The following is a 27,580-nucleotide window of genomic DNA, read 5'->3' as shown; positions in this document are numbered from 1 at the left end:
AAATCCAAATTCAGAGCTGTATCAAGCTTGAATGTAATGTCCATTCTCGTCCCAACTGTTCAGTGTGTTACCTCTGCAGTAGTAACATACTTGGCCAGAGCAGAGCATTTTGTTTTAATTTCTTATACTCCAAAGGGAATGGTCTTGGTGATATCTTTGAATGGAATCATCTGTGATAAAGATAATATCACAATTTTAACTGCTGTTCCCCTATTACATTATGTTTGTTTGTTTTGTTCACATTGTAGTCAATATAATGGAAATCTATGTGACTGTCATACAAGCGAGAGATTTAGCTAGCTATAAAACCAGGTTTAATCCACCATTTTCTATATACCAGTATGCCTATACCAAGTTGGTTGTAGTCAATTTGTTTGATGTGTTTGAGCTTTTGATTTTGCCATTTGATTACAGACTTCCTGTTTTGTATTTTCCTCAGAGATCGGTATTTTTGTTATTTCACCTTATATTGCACGATTTTCATTATGCATGCTCCAATTATGTTCTGTTTAACAGTGCCTTGTACATTATTTCAAATTTTGAATGATAATTATTACTTCATAGTAGAAAGAGAGGGGGTTGGATAGGTCCCGAAATCCTTGGCTTAAAAACATGAAATCCTGAGCTTACAAATCAAAAAAAAAATCCCGACATCCAGAATTCGAAAAAAGAATTCCAGAATCACGAAAGGGTCAATCCCGAAATCCTGAGCTTAAAAACACCCAATCCCTACGTTCTATAAAGATCCTGCCCCCCCTAGAAATGTAGTTATATATGATTATATGAATCTGGTCACTCTTAATGGGTTTTTTTCTTAGACGGTCTGGACAGGGGGGAAGCTTTGAACACATTAAATTACTACATTATAGATGTTGATCAAATCTGTGATGTCAAACTCCAGCTAAATGGTAATATGAGTGTTGTTAAGGTATTGACAGAGCACAAATACTGCAAAATTTACAGTGTACATGTATAACTTTTTTTTGAAATTCCATCTGCATGTGGTTGCATGTGGTATTTGGAGAAATTTATCTTTAAAAACAATTAGTTGAAGACAAAAAAAATGTCAGACTGTAGTACTAGCTAGGAACTATTTTATTTAATATTTTCATTTTCATCTTAAATAAGGGCATATGTTTTTCTTCTTTCAGTTTCTTGTGATTCGTCAAAATTATTTAAAGATTATTCGTTGAATAAATGAAAGTGTTAAATCTGATAACTGTTTTTTGAAATAGCTCCTGAACCATAGCTCTTAGGCCTTTCTGGAACTGTTTGACAATCTTCGGACCAAAGATTTGCAAATTTTTTCAAAATATTATAATGATCATAGAGCTCCATTCAGCAGCTAATTTAGCACTTGAACAAATCTCAAAAGATAGCAAAAAATATAAAAAACACATTATTATAAATATGGTGTATTGAAATAAATAGTTTCCTTATAAAAAGAAACAATTTAACAAACAACAACTAAAATACTGTCTAACAACTGTTAAAGTGTTAACATAATATCAAATCTTGCTACCAAAACGCCAAATTCTTAATTAGATCACAAAAAATGTGGAGAAAGCACTCTATCACTTAAAATAAATAAGTATGGGTAGATGTATATGAAAATGTTAATGCAAAAATCTGAGTTATCTACTTCAAATGCAAGTGTAATTAATGATTGCTATATGTTTAGTCTTTTGGATTGTTGTGGATTTGGTTGTCTTATTTTTTTATGTTTTGCCATGGAGTTGTCAGTTTTTCTTTGACTTTTGCGTTTTGAATTTCTCCTTTGTATTGTCTATCCATATCCATATGAATATATAGGTCCATTGCCTTTGAAAAGAATACATTCTACTGTTCACTCAGTTGTTGTTAAAAACTATGCACGCACAAAGTGAGTATTGATTTCAGATACAAATCATTTTCATAATTCTATAAATTAGAAATATAGTCTGTCAATAAACATTTGTTATATGAGTATTTTCTTTTCTGGTGCAAATCAATTTAATAACTTATAAACAAATAGTTTATCAATACCTATTTGCAATGCTTCCAAAATGAATATTGAATATCCTTCATTCAATTCAAAGTACAATTTGTATTGGAGGCTGTTATTTCTTACCTATATTAAAAAAAATCTCTGTAGAAGTAAATGTGTTTTCACAAATATAAATAGTGATAATGACTTCACAAAACTTGATTAAATAATTAAAAAGAAATAAAATAAAACAATAGATAACATACTTGAGGTCCGTAATAAACTAGAGATTCATAAATAAAATCATATAGCAAAATTACATATGTAAATCTCACAATATACAATGTATATATTTTGGTAGCTGAGACATTCACATAGAATCATATTCAAAACAGTGTGGCTGTGATATTTTAATATTAAAATAATTAGAAAAACTAATCAAGAATAACACGATGTTTTGATTTGTATCAATAATATAAATCAAAACATAAAGGTTATTCCTGATTAACTTTTCGAATTATTTTAATATTAAAGGCGTTAAGAGCCTTTGGTGATCCACAGTTTAAATTCTATAATAAGTAAGTAGTGAGCAGTGGTCGTTACAGACAAATGTTCACATATTCTGTCCCAGTCAATGAGATAATTTAGGTCGTCAATCAACTGCCACAGCCACACTGTTTTGAATATGATTCTATTTGTTAAATACTAGTAAATACTGGCACTTTATGAAGGGGTACTACAAGAATAGTGTCTGACATCAAATTTTAAGAACATTAACTTAACAGTGTAACCTGCCTCAACCGACACACTGGGGGACCAAAAAAAATGTTGGATTAAGCAGGGTGTCGGAATACTCTGCAAGGATAGGTATATTTTGGGACATAAATCATAATCAAGATTAAGTGCGTTCCTTGATGTCAATTAATCTAATTTTTCCAAAAAATAATTAGTACTGTTAAAGAATTTTTCATTTTGTGTCTTACATTTCAGAGATACATATGTCACTGTTTAGCAAACTTTGGACTACAGATTCATACACAAAATAGCCTACTTTAGGCAATGATAATTGATGTACATTTTCTACATAAAATAAAAATTAAGTACATTTGAAGCTTTACATTTAAGTAAATGGATACCCTCTATTTGTATTAAACTTGAGCAATGCAATTTCAACCAATCGAATGAATGCAATATTTTTTAAAAAACAGGTCAAGATATTCATAATTTTTGGCTTGTAAAAAAAATACTGTATTTTTAAACAAAAACAAATGTTTGAGACAGATCCAACCTTCATAAGGTGACAAATGAATTCCATATAATAAACATTTTAACCAAGGATAATTAAAATTGATCTGTGGTGGATAATTTCTGTCAAAATTTGGAAAAAGGGAGATAATAAATTACCAAAAGAAATAGAATAACACCTTGTAACTACTACTACTTGACAGGTAGACTACTAAAATCTGTAATGATGTGCTGTGAAGTACTGACCCTGATAAAACAGCAATGCTGGATTGTTTTTGGCAATCACATGCGTCTGCTCATTCTTATACTGAATGCAGCATAAATGGTGAAAAAAATGCTAATGAATATTTAGGGCAAATAACAGAATATAACATCTATAAACAATTTTAAATGACAAATTTTTCAACTGGTCATAAAATGTTTTTTTAAATCCATTAAAAAACACTCAACTTTAAGTAAAGCCAGCTACAAAGTTTCTGGTCATAAATGAGTAGTGGGTAATATAAATTCAACAATACACATGTAAAATATAAAGTAACATTTGATCTCTGGTATTCAAGGATTCTAAAATTCCAAAAAAAATAAAACATCATATAACAATTCATTAAAAAGCATGATAACAAAGAAATAAATAGTCATTTAATATCCCTGACTCACACTTAAAACTAACAAAGTCTAAAAATATCTTGGACCCCAGGCCACCTGCTTGTAATTAGCTTTCAGCACTGTGTGTATTTCATCTGCATGTTCCTGGTCCCTTGTTTCAGCTACAACTTTAACCTGAAATATACATTAGTTGTGATGGTAAATATTCCCTGGAAATCATCTGGTGTCATTATTTTACACTAAGTGACGGTAAGTTTGGAAAGTCAACAAAGCATTTTATTGGCTTTGTGTAGTTAAAGAATTAATTTTTTCAAACTGAAGACATCTACTGTTTTAGCTCTTATGAATTTTGTGTTAATTGAAGTGAAATATGATTTATTGAATTATGGGATTCTATTTGTAGACAACTAAAATTAAAGGAAGATAATTGCGTTCCTTAACCATGTATCATTTCAAAAATTGTTTTAGTAAAATAATTGTAATTTAAAAGCATGTAGGGATAGTTGATATGCATATATATTTAACACAATTCGTTGATCCAATCTGAATTGTACACAACTGTAGCCTGTTACTTTAACATTTACATCATTTATTGCATTTTCACAATAAATATGACAATGGCTTTTAGATACGGTATTTCCTTAAAAGAGTCACCAAGGTACCAACATGATTCAAAATGGGAAAACTAAATAACTATTACCTGCACAGAGAATACATCGGATTTCAACCAAGCCCTTTCATGAAACATATCTTTGATGCTGAAAAACAAATCATCTCATAATTATAGTCAAAATAATTGATAACATTTAAATTTGATACTATGTTCAACTATATTTCACTATCTGACACCAGTTTTTTTACAATTAAAAGACAGCTAACAGCTTGTAAAACTACATTTGAATGAAATACATTGATACAAAAAGGAGAAAGTACAATATTGGGCTAAGTTAGCTCTAAATCAGATGTATTTCAAACTATTTTTTATTTGCAGAATCAATTGATGAATACACTTACCAATTTCTTAAATAAAACATTGCAGTTTTTATTTTTAAATATAACCCTAGCTTAAATATCCTTAATGTGACAACAAACTGAGGGAGTTTGAACCTTATAGTTTCTTAGTAATTCTGAATTCATCAACTAGCAATCACTCATACTCATTTTTCCCACATGGGTGAACAAACACACTCTCAAAGGAAGTTGTCTAATCCAAAGTGGTACTTTAAAACCATATGGGGCCTTATAGGCCATGGCACCAAACTTTTATACACTATTATTTAATGATATGAGCAAATCAGCTTTAATACAGATAAATAAGCATGTACAATACTCATGACGTTCCACTGTCGATATAAATCAAGATTTAATATTGCTTTTCGAACAGGGACAATACTAAAAAAAGCTGTATTGCCCCATGGGCTAATACAGGACGTTCACTTGCAGCTTCAATTTTCTTACACATTACTAAACATTGGACGTATCATTATGCATAAAAACATTTATATTTTAATTTTTTTAACTTAAAATCATAGAATAAAAAGTTCTCCCAAGTTCAGATATGGAATTATGAATCATCTTCATGGAAAGTTTCTTTTAAAATCATTTAATAAAAGTGTTATGAACTGGCTGTTTCTCTATTGGTCCTGTTATAGATTCTCTATCAGCTGTATTGGCCTTCGACTCTTTAGAGTCTCGAGTCCTATAAAGCTAACCTCGAATCTATAACAGGGCCAATACAAAAACAGTCAGTTAATAACACAATAATACATACCTAGCACCATTATGGGACAGTAACTTGGCAAGTTCAGCTATGCCTCCAGGTCTATCACTCACAGTTACAACAAATCTGACTAATCTACCATCTACTGCTAAACCTCTCTCTATGGCACGTCCTAGAATTGTGGTATCTATATTACCTCCACAAAGGGCTATTACAACTCTAAAATTAAACATAATAATGAAATAGAATCAGGTCATTAAAAATTGCATATTTTGGTGTTAATATTGATTCACTTATAGGGTCTTTGCATCGAAAACTAAACACACTTATTTATATACCAGTTGTTGGCATGACACGGGTTATGTTCTTCTCATATATGTTATGATGGTATGATACTAAGCCCCTAACTGAAAGTATTGTGCCTGATATTCATATGATGAAGACATAATCTTTCAATCAATTTAATTGAAGTCCGGAGCTGGCATGTCAGTTAACTGCTAGGAGTCTGTTGTTTTTTATGTATTATTGTCATTTTGTTTATTTCCTTTGTTTACATCTTCTGACAACAGACTTGGACTTCTCTTGAACTGAATATTAATGTGCGTATTGTTATGAGTTTACTTTTCTACATTGGCTAGAGGTATATGGGGATGGTTGAGATCTCATTAAAATGTTTTACCCTGCCGCATTTTTGCACCTGTTCCAATACAGGAGCCTCAAGCCTTTGTTAGTCCTGTATTATTTTGAATTTTAGTTTCTTGTGTACAATTTGGAGTTTAAATAATATTCAAAATTGACAACAACACTTCAATTGGTCTGCAGTTTTATTATCTAAGGTCTACATGTTTCACCTGCAAAGCAGGCGTCTTCAGGACAATTTATATACAGTTTATTCTGCCTGAGGTACATATAGTGGTGCATATAAAGTGACGTTATAATTAACAATGGTAGGTATTAGTAACGTAATGGTGGTTATTATTGTACAAATAAAAATAGAATGATTAAAAATAGATTTGAAAACAAAAGTGTTCAAGTTATAAATAGATTGATATTAAAATGTTCTGTATATGGTTAGCATACGGTGGTGTCACTGGTGCATAGGTTGATTATGCTATCATCTTTAGTTAGGTTTATCATGGAGGTCTGGCTTTTCTTTGAAGATGTGTCTAAATAATTATAATTGTTCGTTGTGTACTGATTCCAGCTTTAATAATGATGGTACGTCTGTTGGTGGTAGGATTTCTTTTCTGTTAAATAGCCATAACTATTGGTACGATATTTATTCCAGTCTATTGGTGGGGTATGAATTTGAGAATTAATTGTACTATTTGAATCCGATAGGTATAGATCACTTTCCAAAATTTCTGATGTTTTATCTTTCTTTTCTGGGTAGGTCACTGCTGATTTTTCAGCATTAATCCTAAATGTGGGTTTCTTTGTACTGTCCCATTTCCGTGCCTCAAAAGGTAGCACCCATTTTTCAACTTGGCTGGCCATCTGTTTTGGTGTTCCTGTAGTTTCTGTGTAATTTTCTTGGTCTGTACCTTATGTCTTTCTCGGATATGTTTTTTGATATTATATTTCCTGGTGAAATTCGCTTCGCATGTGATGCAGTTAAAATTCTGGACGGTTCCTTCATGAAAAGTTCTGTTGTGTCTTTTAAGTGTTCCTAAGTTAGCAAAGTTCTTGTTGCATTTGGTGCAATTGATTCCTATTGTTCCTTTTCCTTGGTGTAATTTTAGTTTTCGCCATCTTAGCGTCTTCTGTTCAGTCCCCAGGGTTCTGCTGTTGACAGTTGTCTTATGCAGGCTTCTTCCGTTCTTAAACGAATGTTGACGTCTGTTGGTGTCTTGGTAATGCCTGTTATTGTTACATCGTGCCTACTGTGATGAGGTAATGTGAAATGTATTGATACTGGTTTGAATTTATTTTCTGTGTTAATGTCCTGAAAATGTCCCGTGAACCGTTCTTTTAAAGTGTTTCCAGTTTGTCCTACATATTGTCAGTGGCATATTCTGCACTCAATCATGTATACTACATTGTTTGTAGTACATGATATGTCGTCAGTAATTTTTATTTCATAGTTATTAGCATGGCTTTTTGCCGTTTCAGTTTTTATCATGTGTCTGCAAAGGTAGCAATTATGCCCACAAGGCTTGCTGCCTTTCTTTCCGTATTTTGGTTTAATGTCACTCTTGACTAGCATATTTCTTAAATTCACATTTCGATTATATGCTACTGTGTATTTGGTTTTTGTGAGGTTAATGGTGTCTGGTAATCTGTTTAAAATATATTTCTGATTGGTTAAGATTTTTGATATTTTTTCCGTTTTACTGTTGTAGGTTGTAACAAATGGACTGATTTGGTTCTGTACTTGGTCATGTTGGTTCTGTTCTTCTTTTAAAAGGTCACTTCTATTTATAGATTTGGCCTTGGATATAGCTTGTTTTATGATATTGTCTGGGTAGTTTTTTTCCAGAAATAAAATTGCCTACCAATTGAAGTGTTGTTGTCAATTTTGAATATTATTTAAGTATTGCATTCTTTTGCATGATTTGACAACCCAGCATACCACGGTATCCACTTCAGGGACTCTACCAAAACGATTTGTAAGGCGTTGGTTCACCACACAGAGTTTAATTTAGAGTTAAGTATGGCGTTCATTATCACTGAACTAGTATATATATTTGTTTAGGGGCGAGAATTTCTCGCTGCATTGAAGACCTGTTGGTGACCTTCTGCTTTTGTCTGTTCTATGGTCGGGTTGTTGTCTCATTGACTCATTCCCCATTTCCATTCTCAATTTTAATATTTTACACACTGAATGTTTTGTATCCTACGATGATATAAATTCAAGAAAGTTATTATTTCCATTTAGGCCATAAATCCACCAAGGCATGCATCAATCTACAAATCTACCAAACTTGTTGAGTATATTGTTCATATTCGTGGCATCCATTTTTCTTGTGGAAGTTGATCACAAGAGTTTAAATATTAATCATATTATACTTTGTACTTGTGGAAGTTGATCACAAGAGGTAAAATGTTAATCATATCATACTTTGTACTTGTGGAAGTTGATCACAAGAGTTTAAATGTTAATCATATCATACTTTGTACTTGTGGAAGTTGATCACAAGAGTTTAAATATTAATCATATCATACTTTGTACTTGTGGAAGTTGATCACAAGAGTTTAAATGTTAATCATATCATACTTTGTACTTGTGGAAGTTGATCACAAGAGTTTAAATGTTAATCATATCATACTTTGTACTTGTGGAAGTTGATCACAAGAGTTTAAATGTTAATCATATCATACTTTGTACTTGTGGAAGTTGATCACAAGAGTTTAAATGTTAATCATATCATACTTTGTACTTGTGGAAGTTGATCACAAGAGTTTAAATATTAATCATATTATACTTTGTACTTGTGGAAGTTGATCTATATCGAATATTTTATTTTAGAGGGCAGTTACTCACTTTTTATTTTTGAGTTCTGGTAATAATCCCTCTATAACAGCAGCTAATCCTACTGCACCTGCACCTTCTATTACTGACTTCTCTACTTCTATAAGTCTAAGTATAGCTAAGGCTATAGACTCTTCCCTGAAAAAAGATAACATTCCTTCTTAATCATAAGTCAACTAAATAATGTATCAAAGGATATCACTAAAAACCAGCAAATATTAAATAGTCACAATATATAAATAGCTAAAGAGTTCTATCTGTCAATTTGTTAGTTATTGCAAATGTCGAAGCATATTCAATTGATAGGGATAAAATTTGACTAACAATCTTTGCTTGTATGTCACACTCTGTCTGTCAAATCAGTTATCCGCACTTTTTTGTGTCATGCTTGAAGATATTGATTTAATAATGTGTATATAGTTTTACCATGACAAGTTACATATTTAAGTTTGAATTTTGTTCCGGTCTAATGATTTGTTGCAGAGTTATGGTTCTAAGACTTACTAAATTTGGTAAGTTTGGTTAACTTTGATAATTCATACAGATTTAAAAGAAAAGTGACTTACTTGACTACAACCATTTTATCAGTATAATCTTTAGCTGTTTCTAATGCATTTACTCCTACTAATGGCACAGCAAGACCTAAAGAAGTAAATGAAACATGCAAACAAAATACACTCTTTAACACACACTTGAATTTTCTGGTTATTCATCTTAAACAGCATAATACATTGAAAAGGGTGGTTCAGATTTTGTTTAATGTGGATTGGAAGGCATGTTATATATATAATACTGTAAACCAACTTATTTTCGCGTTTAGCATTTTCCAGCCCATTTCGCGGCAATTTATTTAGCGATTCACAAAGGAGTAGGTCCGGTAAGGACCGATTTTGGCCTCAAATTTCAAGTTCATCTGACGAAAGATTTTGACCACTTTTTAAATACTTAAGTGTCTATTTTATTTTAATTAATTAGTTTATGGGAAAGATTTTATCTGGTGGAGTCATTAAAAATGATCTGATTCAAGCTCAAATATGAAAAATCTACCAAATATGCCGAAAAATGTCACTTTTCAGATGGTTTTTGGAAAAAATGGAAGTGGCCGCATCCGTGTTCATCCTCAACCTTTATATATGTTATGTATTATCATCAAATACAACTTACATTTCAATATTAAGGATGAACACGAATGCAGCCACTTTCGTTTTACACGAAATCGTCTAAAATTTAACTAAAATGCTAGAATTGTGAAGATTTCAGTAATTAAGCATGACTTAATGGTGCTAGTACTGGATATATGTGCATTGTATTGTCAAAAACAGCCCATATTTATGTAGCAGAAGCATTCTACTGTCCAATAAATAACTAAAAGTTTACATTTTGACAATTTTGTAAAACTGCTATATTTTGGGGCCAAAAAGGGTTCTTACTGAACCTACTCCTTTACTTTGCAGTTAAGATGTCAAAAATCTAAGTTTGACATATTTGCTATAATTTTCTATTCGCGAAAGTCGCAAAAAATATTGCTCGCAAAAATTAGTTGGGTTATAGTAATACATGGGCGATAAGGTTTCCAAACAGTTTTCACACAAAAAATTCACTGTTTTGTTTCTAAAATTGTATAGGTGGTAGAACTAAAATTAATAGGGTTCTTTTCTTTATACATGTAACACAATAGTCCTTACCATCAGCTAAAGTAGATAAGGACTCTGTATACACAGCCTTCTTGGCTTTCAGTGATGCAGAAAAACTGGGACAATTCTCAGACTCTACTCCCTGAAAATAAATTTTCCTTTAATATCATAAACTGACAATATACAATCTAGAAATATTCTGTTTAAAGGAAAATTCATCCACGATTGTTTTTTATTTGTTCAAGTTTGTTAACCTGCAACACTTATTAAAACAAGAATGTGTCCTCAGTACACGAATGCCCCACTCGCACTATCATTTTCTATGTTCAGTGGACCTTGAAATTGGGGTAAAATCTCTAATTTGGCATTAAAATTAGAAAGATCATATCATAGGGAACATGTGTACCAAGTTTGAAGTCGATTGGACTTCAACTTCATCAAAAACTACCTTGACCAAAAACTTTAACCTGAAGCAGGACAGACGGACGAACGAAAGAACGGACGGACGAACGGACGCACAGACCAGAAAACATAATGCCCCTCTACTATCGTAGGTGGGGCATAAAAATATGACTTTTTAAAAATATTTATGTCCATGACTAATCTAATATTAAATTAAATACCTCATTCAGATAACAATACAGTGTTATAGTATTATAGAGTAAAAACTTATCTGAGCTTTACTTTAATCTTTGCTTAATCTGATCTCTTACTCCATTTTAAAAACAATGCAGTCTTAACAGAAATGACATCTACATTGATTGACTTACAATCACTTGGACATCTGGTTTTAAATTTTTTATAGCTAATGCTGTGCCTGCCAGCAACCCACCACCTCCAACAGGTATAATACAGGCATCTAAATCTGGTACTTGTTCTAATATTTCTAATCCCATAGTTCCCTGACCCGCTATAATATGTGGATGGTCATACCTACAATAAAAGGTTTTTGTTTTAAATTAATTATAGAACAGATTCTTTAATATCAGAGATCAAAATGTAATCAAATCTTGTGGTCATTAGTAAATTTGTAATAAATTGACAAAATGGTAAATCCAGTTTTAACCTGATGTAGTAATATTTATGCATTATGAACCTAAATTCAAAGGTCAGTTATTTTGGTCCTGGGGTTTACCTTTATATACAGGTTCACCCCGTTGGACTGTAAGTAAAAGTTCAATAAAAATCTAAATATAAAGTACTTGAAACCCTGTACTACTTTACCTAGACCAAAATATCAGATCCCCATCAGAAAACCTCTTTTTTATTTTAGTCTATACTTTTCCTAATCTAGCTAATACTTGGCTCACAGAATTTAGTTTAGTCACTACATATTTTTCCATTTATCTTCAATTGAAAAACATCTTTTTTAGACTTAACTTCACTTAAGTCATATTTTTGTATCAATCTTACCCATTTATATACATCTTTCCATTTTCTTTTCCCATCTTCATTGCAAACTCTCTTGACTGAAAAAAATACAGTTTTTAATACTTTGCATTCAATAGCAGTCTAAAGATTTCTTAAACTAAACAAAGAACGAGATCATTGTTTACTAAAAATAACTTACTGAATATGAAAAGTTGTTTTGAAAGTGAAAACATTCTATGGCAACTAGCCACTAAACATTTATCAAGGGAGATAATTCAGTAATTAACTAAATCATATTTAATAAGCTGGAAAGTTTTTATATTTTAATGATAATAAGCTGGAAAATTGTTTATTCTTTAGCAATGATAGAGATCAAATAATTTTTCAAGATAAAATAATTCACATAATTTAAGGTTAAAGCTACATGTACTATGCAGATATTTTTATTAATATTTTAAGAATTATGAATTTGGTAGAGTAGGTGGGAATAAAAATAAGCATGAAATGTCATTTTTTCATCCAAAAAACAACAAAGAAAAAGTATCTTTGAAAAAAACTACTATAAGGACAAAATTATCATTGAAATTGGAAAAAAATCTGAACCTCAGTTTTGATAATATCCCATCCAAATTAATTCATTGTCATTGTAATACCTCAAATATACTTTTTCCATGTATAATGACTTCAGCCCCATAAGTTCTACAATTTGTGACTTTCATCAATGGAGCTATTTTTGGCATAACAACTGTTACTGGAATGCCAAGGTCAACTCCATGGTAACATAAAGCTAAGGCATGGTTCCCTGCACTGGCTGCTATAACACCAATTTTCTTTTGTTCCTAAAAGAATCACAAATTGTGTTCAGTTAACAAAATATTTTATTGGTGGTATATAAATTATAATTAAGAATTGAATGCTTTTTTTTGTAAATTAATTGGGGTGTAAAAGTGTTGACTGAAGTAAACTTTGTATGAAGCGCGGAAGCGGTCAACGCTTTTACAACCTTTTAAAGTTACAAAAAAAGCATTCAATACTTATAATTACATTTTTACCTATAGGAACATGAAAACATGCCTTTTATCAAGTTTTTATTTCATTTACCTGTGCACTTTATTGTGGGACCTCGTGTCATCATGAATGAAAAGTTGCATTGTGTAATGCAATTGATTAAGGAATATCACGAGATTGCTAGTTAGCCAATCAGAATAACGTATTTTAATGAAACATACATCTAATGCGATTATTGCCAATTATTCGAACAAAGGAGTAGGTCCGGTAAGAGCTGATTTTGGCCTCAAATTTCAGGTTCATCTAACAAAATATTTTGGACACTTTTTAAACACCTAAGTGTCTATTTCAATTGATTTGATTAGAAAGATTTTAACTGATTGAGTCATTAAAAACGCTCCGATTCAAGCTTAAATATGAAAAACCTATCAAATATGCCAAATAACGTCACTTTTAAGATGGTTTTTGTCAAAAATAAAAGTGGCCACATCTGTGTTCATCCTCAACCTTTATATATGTTATGTATTATCATCAAATACAACTTACAGTTCAAAATTAACTTTTCAAAACACTAGTTTATATTGATAGGGGATTAATAAAGGAATACAAAGAGCTAAAAAAATATATAGGTCACCGTGCTCGTTTTCGATATATTAGCCATTGAAATTTTGGCGGGAAAATGTTCTCTCTTGACTTTTCATAGCTTTATCATTGACAAGTTAAAGTCCTCAAAAACTATTAAAAAGTAATTAAAATTTTAAAAGACTTTAACAGACAGCTTATCATTATACATGTAAAAGAAATATAAAAAGAAATATGGGGGTCACCACACAAAATTTGTTAATGCATTCAAATGGATAAAACCAGAGGATTCCGAAAATCAGACCAAAATTCCAAAACATGACAAGCCAGCTTCCTTAAAACCGTCTAAAATTTAACTAAAATGCTCAAATTGTGAAGATTTCAGTAATTTAGCATGACTTAATGATGCCAGTACCCGATATATGTACATTGTATTGTCAAAAACAGCCTATATTTAAGTAGCAGAAGCATTCTACTTTCCAATAAATAACTAAAAGATTACAATTTCACAATTTTGTAAAACTGCTATATTTTGGGTCCAAAAAGGGGTCTTACTGAACCTTCTCCTTTAATGAAAATATTGAAAATATATGTGCAGCGTCTTACTTAATGTTAGGATTTATTAATATGAAATTGAGTCTACAAAACACTTAATAAATGATAAATTAACTTTAACACTAAATAGATGACCTTTTGTTTTTTCTATTTATTGTTTTAAGTGTGCCTATCATACTGAATTTTATATACCGGTACTGTAGTTTCACTGTTTGTCCATGGAATTTAATTCAACTACATTTTGTACTTTGATTGACAAAGGAACTATTTGAATTGAATGCTTCTTTTTGTAATCACCAAAGCACTTCATACAAATAATGTGTGCACTATCAACGCTTTTACAACCCTATCAAACTACAAAAAGAACAAATCAATTTGTACAATTGTTGTGTAAATAGTTGTTTTACACTAACATCGGAAACATAATAACAAATAATCCTTTTTCATATTTAATAAGACACTTGAACATCAACATACGTATCAAGAATAATACAATGATAATTTGAAATTGCTTTTATAGTCAAGTATAAACCGGTTGCATGAAATTCACATGAAGTACCTGATAATTTTACATAATAATACAATTACCGCAGTCAAAATCACAAAGAACGGAGAAAATTTCTAAAGACAATTAGCGAAGTAAAATAATATTTAGCGGATATAAATAAATCCATAAAGTCCATAAATTTGAATAATAAAATTTTCGCTATTCGCGACAACAATATAATTTTGATGCTACAACCATGATATAAAGATCTATATATTTTTTTCTCCCAAGTATTGGTGTAATGATGTCATTGAAAGCACATGCTGTGATGAATGTTGTTTGCATTATATTGGAAATAAAATTTAATTCTGGAATGCCTCGTAATTGTTGTATGCAAATCAAATAAATGCATATATTTTTTTTTAATTTGAGTAAATCAGCTTCACCTTTTTTATTCAAAGGCAAATTATGTTTGAAAATTTGGAGGTGGATGATCAAAACTGTGTTTTAACTTGTAAAATTCTATGGTTTTATTATATGCCATTCAGAATTTCCTCCAATCTTAAAATCCCATTTGCCATAGGGCAAATAATTTTTTTTTATAAAAGTATTACATATTGCAGGAAAGATAGCTCTAGCAATGCAAATGCTGTGATGTATTTTTTTTATCATGTTCGATGACTAATTGTAATACAGTACATTCATACATTATCTAAAATCAATCACTTACTGGTGTTAAAGATAACAAGGCATATCTAGCACCCCTTTCTTTGAAACTGTAACAAATAAAAAATTGCATGAGATGTAATACTATATAGGTCATAAATATTTTGTAATTTATAAAAATAGCATATACCACTTAATTTTAGAAATCTTAATCTATACACAAAAACATCTTATCATACTAATCCAAATAATTATATGAAAACACTGATATTAAAGATATAATAGAAAATCTCCATGATCCTGTTTCATGATATGATAATAAATTGCAAACAACATGTTTTTTCTAATTGCAATAGTGTGGGTTATCAATAAAACAAAGAAAATAGAGGGTAGGAAAGGGGGTGAAAATATTCAAGATATAAGGGTAAAATAATTTGTGTCTTGGACTTTCATACAGATTTATGTTATTAAAAGTCTAATAAAGTATCAAGTAAAAATTGTCAGAGTGTTCAAATATCAATTGATTAATACATGCTATTGTATGCTACATTCAGGTCTGTGTTACAATTACAGACCACCACCTACATGTACTAATGGAAGGAGGTGCACCAATAGAAAATTAGGGAGGAAAAATCAGAACCATCAACCAGACAAAAACAGGAGTTGGGGGTTTCATACTCTATTTTTTCTAATCAATTTGGTAGAAATTTACCATAAGAAATAAAAGACTATGCAAACAAAACAGTTGGATAGATTTTTTATCTCCTAAATGTGATGTGGCTACTTCAGGATTTTTTTGTTCATGTATGCAGTAAAAATACAGAAGGCCACTCACTTTGACTACTTGAAACTAATGCCTCAAATCTAATGAATGTCCTAGTACTGGAATGTTCTTTTTAAGGTAAATCAGTCAGAATTTTTTGAGTTCATTTGTAAAGCAAAACAAAATACCCTGGTTATTAAAATTTCATTTTACCTAGTATTTTTTTTTTTGCAAACAATCAAAACACAGTACACTGTGCTAATAATTACTATTCATAAGACTGTTGAAAATCAAAATCTTATTTGCTTTTTTTTTTATAATAGGGAAACCAATAAATATGTTACACATACATAATTCTAAGAACCTACCTTCCAGTAAATTGTAAAAATTCCTTTTTAAAGTATATATTCATCCCTAATTGACCTGACAGTCTGGATTTCTTCAAAATAAAAAAACAATGCTAAATACATTGTAATAGACAATATTAAACCATATATAACTTTACTAAATGATATTTATCCTGTAAAACGTAAACATCAGTTTGAAGTAAAATTATAACAACCTCATTTTTTTTAGATCTTCATAAATCAAAATTTTTAGTTATTTCCATGACTTTTTTTCTTTTCGATTGACAGGGCTCATAAATATTTTACACTAAAGTCTTAGTAAACACTCTAAATGTCTTACCTGGGTCTATAGTTTTTTAAGGTGATTGCCTCATTGATGTACATGTATACACCACATCTCATTTTTTTCATAGAAGGTATGAAGTTGACAAATGATATAGACCACAAAGGTTGTCAGATTTATAGTTATATATATATGGACTTTTCCCATCTGGCAGTGAAACCCATATTAAAGAGGGGTGTCTCCTCGGTATTGCAGATGGTTTAAAAAAATTTACCACAATTTCGGTCATTTTGAGATGATTTAAATTTAAAAGATGGGGCACTTTTAATAAATAGTTGGAATCAAACTGTGTTTAAAACTTGTATTGGCTGTTTCATGAACTTTCATGCTATAATCTTCATGACTCTTCTCATACCTTTTTGGCTAAATTTGATGAGGACTGATGGCTATTTAGAGCCTATTGTATAAGCCTCAAGGTCAGGCAAATTCCTAAATAGATTTCAACACCTCTGCAAGCTGTTTGTTTGAGATTACCGGTACATGGATCTTACACTAATTTTGGGTAAACATTATTCATTGTTGCTTTCTTCCATTTTAAAATATCATTTTTTTCCTTTTTGTACATATTTTATCATTCATTAATATATCATCACATAACTAACTAATAAATATTATAAATGTGTATTTATATTCTACTTTCTAGTTTCTACAGTCACTTACAGAACATGGTGTACGAAAAATTCCAGTTTTAATTTTGTAAGCTGCAGCACTAACTTCTTGGAACTGGACTTTCTTAGGGTTTTCTGGGTCACAGAAAATGTCTACTAATGTTTCTGGTTTTACAAGACTACTACTGGAGCTTATTTCTGGATTTACAGGGGATTCTGCAACCTTTGAATTTCTTGCTTTTTTATTTGGAGGGGATTCTTTTAGCGCCTTTGCCTGTCCACTTCCTTCCCCATTCAGCGATCTTCCTGCTCCAGAGGTTCGCTTATGTCCTGTGCTCTAATTAACGGTACAAAAATATAAATGCAAATAATAATTATGTTTTGCTAACATTTTTCTTACCTAAAACCTAAGTACATGTACATGTAGAAACATATTAAGAATATAACAGGTACATCTAACAAAAATTTCAATGATACCTACTGATTATCAAGTTGTCTGCATATTGATATTATAAAATATCAGTTGCAAGCCTGCAAATCACAATATGAAGCTTTTTGTCGAGTGAGCACAGCAACGGAGTTCAAAAAGGCTTCATATTGTGTTGAGAAGCTAACATTTAACAATATTTATATGCAGACAACAAGATAATTGATTTATCAGATTGTATTTGCGTATTTTACATAACAAAAACAAGTGCTTTCTTTTTTCACCAGCAAACTGGAAGAATTAAGACTTGATAAGTTCAGGTCAAACTTATTAAGGTCTGTTCATACATTATGACATTGCTGATATGCATAGGGCAAAGTAATTTAAACATTAAAGGCTGTGTCAACGTATTTGACATTTGACGTCATGAAGCCCTCCTGACATGCCTGATATGCGATTTTATTAGGAGCTGAGCATATTGATACAGACAGTGATAAATTCATTACTCAATTCTGAATTTTTTTTAAATTAAAAGCATAAAATATAAGGTGTGAAATATTTCAGCATAGACACCTTTTAATCACTAAATTAGTATTTTTTTTCCTATTTACTTATTTTCATTTTTTGCAAGATAAATTAAAATGAAATAACCAATAGTCTTTCATATGCTTAAATGGCAAATTATTGTATTGTGAATTTGCATATCAAATAAACAGATTTTGGGTACATCGTCATGTACAATTGTTATCTAAGATCAATTAGAATTTACTTTCTTTAATATATTTGTACATGTTTACAACTGTCACTGCCTCCACTGCAAACAGTTTGTCATGTATATAATTTGAATTTTTGTACAAGTGTCTAATTAATCATCAAAGTGTATGAAAAGATGTCTTTGAGTATGTGAAGCAGGTCTTTTTTCTCTGGATATTCTCTACATATTATATATGCTTGTAAGGAGCCCTCAACTTTTGTGATTAATTTTTAAAAGTGTTTTTTTTTTTTTGGTAAATGAATGTATGAAAGTTTGGCTTTGGGGTTTAAAGGTTTTTTTTTACCCATTATTTGTAGTTTTTAAGCAAATGGGTCATTTTCAAAAAATGTCGAATTTCCAGTACACCGATGCTAAATTTTTCATTTCTAGTGGAAATTTCAGTTGTAAAGGTTTAAATGAAAGCTTGTCGGATTTGTGATTCAGAACATTAATAATAAACACACCTTACATCTATTTTGATAAGATTAAGCTGCATTTAAGTCCGATTTTGGGGGTATTTGTGTGCATACAGTGTCAGAAAAACACATTTCAAATGATTTTTTTCCGATTTTCTGATCACCTTGATATCTGCAAAAGGGACTTTTTAAGAACATTAATTATTACTCTAATGAAAAATCGTAGCTTCTTTATCATTGAAAGTAACATATTATCTACTAACTAAATTCAATCATCAGCTTACGGGAGGTTCATGTCCATCCTGTTACCGCTACTTAAATCAGCCGTTAAATTATTCTCCCTATGCATATTGAATAGAGTGTACTACTTTTTTTTCATGTCTATGCTGTTACCAACAATTTTGATTAATTACACAAACAGTATGCTTGTAAAAAGTGCAATAACGTGTTGGAAACCAAATTCACAATAGAAAACCATAATCACTTCACCAAACATGCCAAAGGGAGTAGTTATTTCACAACAGCAATCAATCAAAGAGCTGAATAGCTCTGAGGGGAAAGACGGCCCTTGTTTCTATTTAATTAATTTTTTTTGGAAAGGGGGGGTATCTTTTGATAGTTTTCATATAAAGAATGATAAAAGAGAACAGCTAGAACATGCAGAAAGGTTGACAATATTGAAATCAATTGTTGTTTATGTAATTTCATTTCCTTAGTTTAGGATTCAATTTGGACCAATGGACAAATGATGGAAGAGATCTGCATCTTCTAAATCTAAACATTTGATTAAAGTTGATAGTTAATTATCTAAAATTCAACTGAATTCTGTCATTTCACAATAACTACAAATGTACAATATTTTTTGAAATCTTGATTGTTTACCACTGAACTGCAGGCTAGGGCCATTTTTCATTTTTTGTGACAGTACTCTTGGATTTTTAATTTTTTTCTTAAGAAAGTGTGGACTGAAATTTCTATTCAGTTTTAACTTTCAATTGATAAAGTTCCCAGTTACAACTCTCATCACAGGGAAACAGGTACTAATAAAAAACAATATGATTGATGTAAACTGTGTGAAGCTTGTTTCCAAATCCTAAATTTGAAATATTTGTAAATTTCATGAATAAATAGGTTGAAACTACAAAATGCAACATTTTTAATTTTTTTTTTTTTTTTTTTTTTTACCATTACAATGATTATGTTGGTACACAAAAAATAAGTTTTAATGGAAGACTACTAATCCAATGAAATGTCACATTTTAAGTGTTTAAATACAACTTTTATTTTAGTGGATAATTACTCATCAGTTGAGGTGCTGTTGAATTGGAGGAAGATACACAAAACAGAATTTTTACAGAAAAAAATCAATAAAATCGTTTCACTCCCCTATCTCATGTAACCCCACGATCTTTGTTTACTTTGAAAGTTGCTGACCTACAAATTAAAGTATTGCATGTTGATGTTTGAATCATCTACAGCAAACAATATTATGTTTAGATTTAGCAAATACCAATTTGTAATTAGTGCACGATCTCTGGGAATGATTTAAATAACCAATGAAGGATATCCCTGCTTCTGGTGGCATTCCAAGAATGACGTCACTATAAAATACAATGTAGGTTGGATATATATTTAGAATATCTCGTCATACTGATTTTTCCGGATTGTAAAAGAAACGTAAATAGTGTAAAGGAGAGCTCAAGATACGATAATTTCGTTAGAAACAGAAGGGAAATGTGTAAAAAAGTGTTTAAAGTCAAACTATTCATTTCTGGGTCTCCATCTCTTCAATCTAAGTAAGATTTGTTGGGGGGTTTTCCACACTATAAAAACAAAATGAATGATGTGAGGGAATGTCACTCTGGTCAACCCCATAGGGGATTGACGGCTTAAAGCCGTCTTTCCCCATAATCAAAGAAATTTGTCTATCCTGTTACTATGGTTGCTATGGTTATAGTAACAGGATAGACAATTGTAGAAAAAAAAGGTCGTTAAATTTTTTATCTTAACATATAGGTGCAATAAATAATTTCGTTGTTTGAACTCATCTTAAGGTTATAACGTCTTAATCTTCCCAATTAAGCATTTGCAGGTGCAATACTGATATCGGTAACAGGATAGACTTTTATATAGAGATATATCAGAAACGTACGTTACTGTTACCAATGAAATAAAGAGAAAAGTAAACCAACTTATGAGGAATTTACTTGATGTTTGGTTTATTTGAAAGGGTGAAAAAATGTGGAACAATATAAATTGCTATCTTAGACTTGCATTACAGTTACTGGTGGTAATTTTTACAACCTTTGAAAACCAATTTTTAGAGGCATTTTTCAGTACAACCTGGAAAATTGGCAAATAATCTATTATTTTACAGAATGAATATATATAGAAGTTGATTCTCTTGAAAACCATCTAATTGGCTATGTAAAACAAGCTTAACATTTTATCTAAACCTTTTCTTTTAAAATAACCCAAAATTTCTTTTAAAATGGTAACAGGATAGACAAAATATTGTTCCAACGATCAAAAAATGTTTCAAGATATTCTTGTATGACATCATAATCATTAAGATTGCATCTTTTAATATGTTGTTCTTAAAGTACCGTTTGTTTTGATTTGCTTATGAAGAGGGTTGTTTGAATAAGTAACTTGTAATAATTTTTTCAATTTCAAAATACAACATTTTTTGAAAATGACCAAAATATGTATATGATCTGTATGGGTTTGATAATAATGTTTTATCAAGGATTTGTATAGTCTAACTATACAAATCCTTGGTTTTATACATGTATAATTATCACGCTTTTCATAAATTTTGTAAGTACATGACCATTAGTCCGAGATTACTGTGACCACGACCCCAGCTTGTCTGGCAAAACAGCTGTTGGACGTCAGAGTAATCTCGGACTACATGTACATGTACATATGTGTGTATTTCTATATTTCTCTTTTTTTATAAACGTTGTATATAGCTAGAGATTATAATTAAGGTACTTTGAATACATCATATTATAAATTTCAATGTAAATGCAAAGATTTTTTTCTTTTAAAACAAATTTATAACATTTTTTCGTTGATTTTAAGTGTTTTCTTAGACATATATATACACATATATGTACACACATATATACATGATGTATTTCTCTGGTTTTCTATACAAATATATGCCTCTATACACCTTATTGCTAATCCCGGCTGACCCGGCCGCTTGAACTTTTGACGTCAACAACCATCACTTTTCCATTGTCGCGTCAGATATTTTGTTTTGTGACGTCAACATTTTACGGGAACCTGTGTGATATCCAGCAATGGCGGACAAATAGCGATAAGGTGTATTTTAAAAGAATTAATTCAGTTTAAGTTAAATTTCAGAATATAAAAGAAATAAATGTATTTTTATTAAATTTACAGTTAAAGTCACAAGCCAAAGTTGTATGGAAATGTTTACCAAAATCTATGACAATAGGCCATTTGCTGTGATTTGACCTTAATATGGGACAGGTGAACTGGCTCTTCTCTTCATTTAATTACTATTAATTTCCGTAATTAACAGGTTGATGGTTTTTTTTTAATGTTAGTGTTCTCATTTCTGATCAATCATTTCCTTACAGTATGATCGTTATTTTCAAGGATGAATGAAAGTAGTTTATGCAGGTGTTTATATCTGTGATCATCTGTATTTTTATGATATAATTTCGGGTCTTTGATAATTTCCTATCAATATCATTCGACATTCAATATATAGGATAATTCCGATTTATAAAAATGAGAGAAAAAAACATGTGCAATTTTGGTAATTAAAGGGAAAGAAGATCCTTTAGCAGCGCACTGGCGCATATCAATTGTGAATATATATACTTAGTTACCAAATATATTTTCTTTATCATGATACTCACGTCGACATTATCAAGAAGTACACATCATAGGAAAAATGCACCAATTACAGATAAAATATTTAAAACACCCTATTTTGTGTGCATCTTCCTGCCAAATCAGCATTTGTTGCATCTATATATTATACTACACCAGTTAAATAAATGTAATTAAGTTAAATTTTGGAAGAAAAACCCAAAATTTTGAAAAAAACCCAACCCAAAAATGTTGTTCCATAACCCAAAAATCAAGGTGCAAAAATCAATTCTAATCTTCCTTTTATGTATTGATCCTTCTAGTAAAATGTCATAGAGATCCATTCACTTATACTCAAGTTATTCTGTGGAAACTAAATGTGTCTTCTCGAAAACAACTATGACATGATTAAGCATTACTCGAAAGCAAATTTTTGACATGCTTGTATTTCCCATTTCCATTCTCAATTTTATTCTGCTGTCATATAAAAACTTGAAAAGTAAACTACATCATGTACATGTAACAAAAAAAATATATATGCAAGAAATGACATAAAACTGACTCTGAATACATGAGACTCACAAACTGAAGATGATCAGGAATACAAATGTTTTTTTATTCGAGTCGGATTTTTTTCACTGAAGCCTTTCAGCACTATCAATTAAAAATTAAAATTATTTAGTCAAAATTTAACACTAGTATTAAAGTTTATCATAACAAATTGGCAAATATAGCCATTATCACCTAAAAAAACTACTGTGTACAGACTTATCTGTGCGCTTTGGGAAGTTTTAAATGTTTTTAGAAAAGTTAAATTTATTTTGCATATCTGAAAGATAAAATCATTTTTGGTGAAGGTCTGGATTCAAAATATTTTTTTTGTCCTCTGCTTGAACAGATTTTTTATTCATCAATTTGGGAATCAGGATATTTTTTGAGGAAAAATACCATAACCCCTCCTGGCTTTTCAAGTTCAATGATCGTTCCCTAAACATCTCATCTGAAGTTATAATTTTATTTTAGACATAAACAATATGTTAATGTAGCCTAGGACATTCGTTCTGAACATGCATGAAATATTTGCCACTGACGTTCAACAACCAACAACCAATCTATATATATAGGACATTGTCTTAGTATTTATTTAATAGTTAGCAATACAGCTTATAGGTATATCATAAATAGGTACATGTATAAAGCTGGCATTTAAGGTAGCGCCTTCCTCATATTAAAAATAATTTGAATTTGTCCTTGATGATGCAATTTTTTTCCTTAGCATAACATGTGTTTAAATCAGATTAAATTCTACATGCATAATTAATTTCCTGAACTTACCATTTTTTCGGCCACACGTTTTTATTTCACACTCTTTTTCTATTTTTCCGCTATTCTTCTCTCATGTCTGTTTGTTTATCGTGGAAATGTGACCTTGACCAGTTCACAGCTGTTTTGATGGTATACCAATTTACCAACGAGAAACAGAATACTGCGATAACGAGAACGTAGTTTTAGTTGATATTTGGTTTACTCCTGCCATGGAAGTAAAATTACTTCCATGGTCTTTCTTACAATAATGTGAAAATGCAAAACATTTGATTCAGAAAAGAATATTGTGCTTATATGAAGGGGGAAATGTAAACTGTTAATATAGAAAATTTTTGATAAACTGGCTGACCGTACAAAGATTAGGAGGTGTGTGTAAATTGACCAATTAACTGCCTTCTTTACCATCTGTGTTGTTTTGTCAACAAGACTTAGTAAATACAAATTTTCCCCTTTTTTCCAATACACAATTCGCATTTCATTCTCCGTAGGAAAATAACAGGAAACTATTTGTATTTTGCTCTCAAAATCAGCCCCGTTACCAGTTCAAACTGGTGGTAATATGACCTATAATATCACTCACACTATTCCTGAATCAGCACTTTTTTTATAATCTATTCAAATTCGAATTCAAGATTTTTAGTCGCTAATTCATGCGACTATAAATACATTATCAAGACATTAATGTTTACTTATTTGCTGATCTGATTCAAATCTGAGACAACTATAACTTATATACAGTTCAAATATAACCTGGGAATAGTACGTATATATATCTAGTATCAAGGAATTGTATATTTATTTAAAAACATACAATTCCTTGCTAGTACGTATGTTCCTTATATAATTGTTCTTGTATTACTTTGGAAAGGACGGGGAGTATGGATAGTAGGCGGATCCAGCCATTTTTTAAAGCCGGGATTTCAACCAAATGTTCCCATATTGATCGTCAAAATAAAAGGAGGTCCAACCCTGCATGTGTCAACGTATATTTGTTCCGCCTAACAGAAGTTCCACTGGAAACTTTGTTATAAACAATGTCATAATACCTATTCCTGTTGGAACAAATATTCTATACCATTTATTCCGTTAGGAACTTATACTGTGATATTTATTCCTGTGGAAATAATACTGAATCAAGAATATTTCTTCCTTTTGGAACTTATATTATGAAGGAACTTCTATATTGTGACACATGGACCCCCCCTGGCATGCAGCGTTATTTTAGCCTTCAGTGTGAAGGAGCTTTTAAACAAAAATAAGGATTGCATAATTTAAATACGTACATAAGATGACTATGAAAAATCTAGGAGACCCTCAAATTCAGTGACAACCGGCACATTTGACGAATCTGCATGATGTCCTGCACATCGTATACTCTTAGTCATCGAGGTGTAACTTTCCTTTAAATTTGAAAGCAAATGGACCCGTAATTACTTTGAAAGTCATTGTTTTTTTATGGAAATATTCTTTATAAAGCACAAAGGTGTCAGTATTCACCTCAGAAACTTACAAAACCTTTGAATAGATATTGGATATAATTACGATACTGTTGTCAAGTCATTAAAGATTGCATATTTTGGCGTTAATATTGAGTCACTGATAAGGTCTTTGCAATTTGCATCAGAACTAAACACATTTATTCTAAAAACAGTTGTTGGCATGACATGGGTTATGTTCTTCTCATATATGTTTTGATGGTATGATACTAAACCCCTAACGGGAAGGATTGTGCCTGATGTTCATATGATGAAATCATAATCTTTCAGTCAGTTTAATTGAAGTCTGGAGCTGGCATGTAAGTTAACTGCTAGTAGTCTGTTGTTATTTACGTATTATTGTCATTTTGTTTATTTTCTTTGGTTACATGTACATCTTCTGACATCAGACTCGGACTTCTCTTGAACTGAATTTTAATGTGCGTATTATTATGCGATTAATTTCAACAGTCTACATTGGTTAGAGGTATAGTGGGAGGGTTGAGATCTCACAAACATGTTTAACCCCGCCGCATTTTTGCGCCTGTCCCAAGTCAGGAGCCTCTGGCCTTTGTTAGTCTTGTATTGATTTAATTTTAGTTTCTTGTGTACAATTTGGAAATTAGTATGGCGTTCATTATCACTGGACTAGTATATATTTGTTAAGGGGCCAGCTGAAGGACGCCTCCGGGTGCAGGAATTTCTCGCTACATTGAAGACCTGTTGGTGACCCTCTGCTGTTGTTTTTTTAGGGGGGCAAGGGGTTTAGCTGTTATGCTGTTATGGGGCATTTTAATTCTTTGTTATCTGTTATTATGAAAATATGTTTGCTGTTAGCTGTTATTGTCTTATTCTTTGCTAGCTGTTATTGGGTTTTTAGTTTTTTTGTTATCTGTTATTGTGATAATGTATTTGCTGTTAACTGTTATTTAAAATTGGGATGTTAACATTTTTGGGACAGCCAAAATTCGGTAGAAATTGAAGATCATTGGACATTGGAGTCTACCACTACTAATATGTTGGTCCCGTATTCGGAGAAGGATTCCATTAACATATACCCAGCACAAAAGTGAGGTCCAGGACAATTCCATTATATCTTATTATTATCCTTCGTAAAAGCTTTAATATTATGTGGTTCATAGACTCAGCTCTTTTCAAAGCAGAACCAAATACATTGTACAATGAAAGTTCCCACCATGTACTGGGTTCCGAAGCTGCACATAACTCATTACAAGATGTATTTCAACTTCAAGCCATAGTTCCCCTATTAAACTATGTATTCTACTTACTAGTAGACTTGGTACAATCAAAAACCTGATAAAAATTTGTTAAAATAAGGCCTTTGAAAATAGTGGAATAAATTACTTTCGGAGTGTCAAAATTGGTCCTACTTGATAAATTGCATGCTTACATTTATAATTGGTGCTTTTGATTTTTCTACCCTATATACAACTTTGCTTCATAGTCTTATTCAGAAAAATTCACACACCTCATTAAATGGACATTTAAAAAAGTAAGAATGCGAATATATAATATATTCAAACTCTTTTAGGTCATTTTTTAATAGCAACAAACACAAGAACTATGTCAATTGTACCTGCTTTGATACCATAACTGCACTTGAATTTTTACTAGATATCATTTTTTTCTCTTTGACATATTCCTCACTTCCATTCTCAATTTTATTACACATTATTTAAATTACAAACATGTGTGAGTTTCGATATTTGTACAAAAATAAATGCTGAAAAAAGTATTCCATAACAAATAAACAGCTGTGCCATGTCAGAGTGCATGACACACCAGTCACCTTTTTGAAATATTCGATAACTTCTCAATGTCATATCAGATATTTATAAAAATCAGTCAATATATATCATGTATATAAACAATACATCAAAGTTTCATGAGAACTGCAGAGAACATTTTTGAGTTATTGAACGAAAACTGGAAAATA

The 27,580-nt window shown here is 30.9% G+C and overlaps 2 protein-coding genes across 3 annotated transcripts in view; one reads left to right on the top strand and one right to left on the bottom strand.

Annotated features, from left to right (window-relative positions):
- Nucleotides 1–1,399: 1,399 nt before the first annotated feature.
- On the bottom strand, nt 1,400–24,288 carry LOC139495217 (L-threonine ammonia-lyase-like). Its single transcript, XM_071283446.1, has 13 exons — nt 24,158–24,288; nt 17,426–17,710; nt 16,444–16,514; nt 15,377–15,422; nt 12,668–12,853; nt 12,057–12,112; nt 11,414–11,576; nt 10,695–10,785; nt 9,576–9,651; nt 9,022–9,147; nt 5,589–5,756; nt 4,518–4,575; nt 1,400–3,991 (listed from the first exon to the last, which is right to left on the bottom strand). Exons 1-13 carry the CDS (start codon nt 24,158–24,160, stop codon nt 3,887–3,889), a joined length of 1,434 nt encoding a protein of 477 aa, XP_071139547.1. The 5' UTR covers nt 24,161–24,288; the 3' UTR covers nt 1,400–3,886.
- The window catches only part of LOC139495198 (glucokinase regulatory protein-like), a 24,462-nt gene continuing 17,341 nt past the window's right edge, over nt 20,460–27,580 (top strand). Inside the window, exon 1 of one of the 2 annotated variants that reach the window (XM_071283417.1) lies at nt 20,460–20,585. The gene's annotated coding sequence lies outside the window, so the exon portion shown is untranslated. Of the gene's footprint in view, nt 20,767–27,580 lie in introns of both variants that reach the window. The other variant, XM_071283433.1, reaches the window with a different exon arrangement.

The sequence above is a fragment of the Mytilus edulis genome, chromosome 1 (genome assembly GCF_963676685.1).
Source record: "Mytilus edulis chromosome 1, xbMytEdul2.2, whole genome shotgun sequence".
Classification (NCBI taxonomy): Eukaryota; Metazoa; Mollusca; class Bivalvia; order Mytilida; family Mytilidae; genus Mytilus; species Mytilus edulis.
This window is presented reverse-complemented; position numbering and strand designations above follow the sequence as displayed.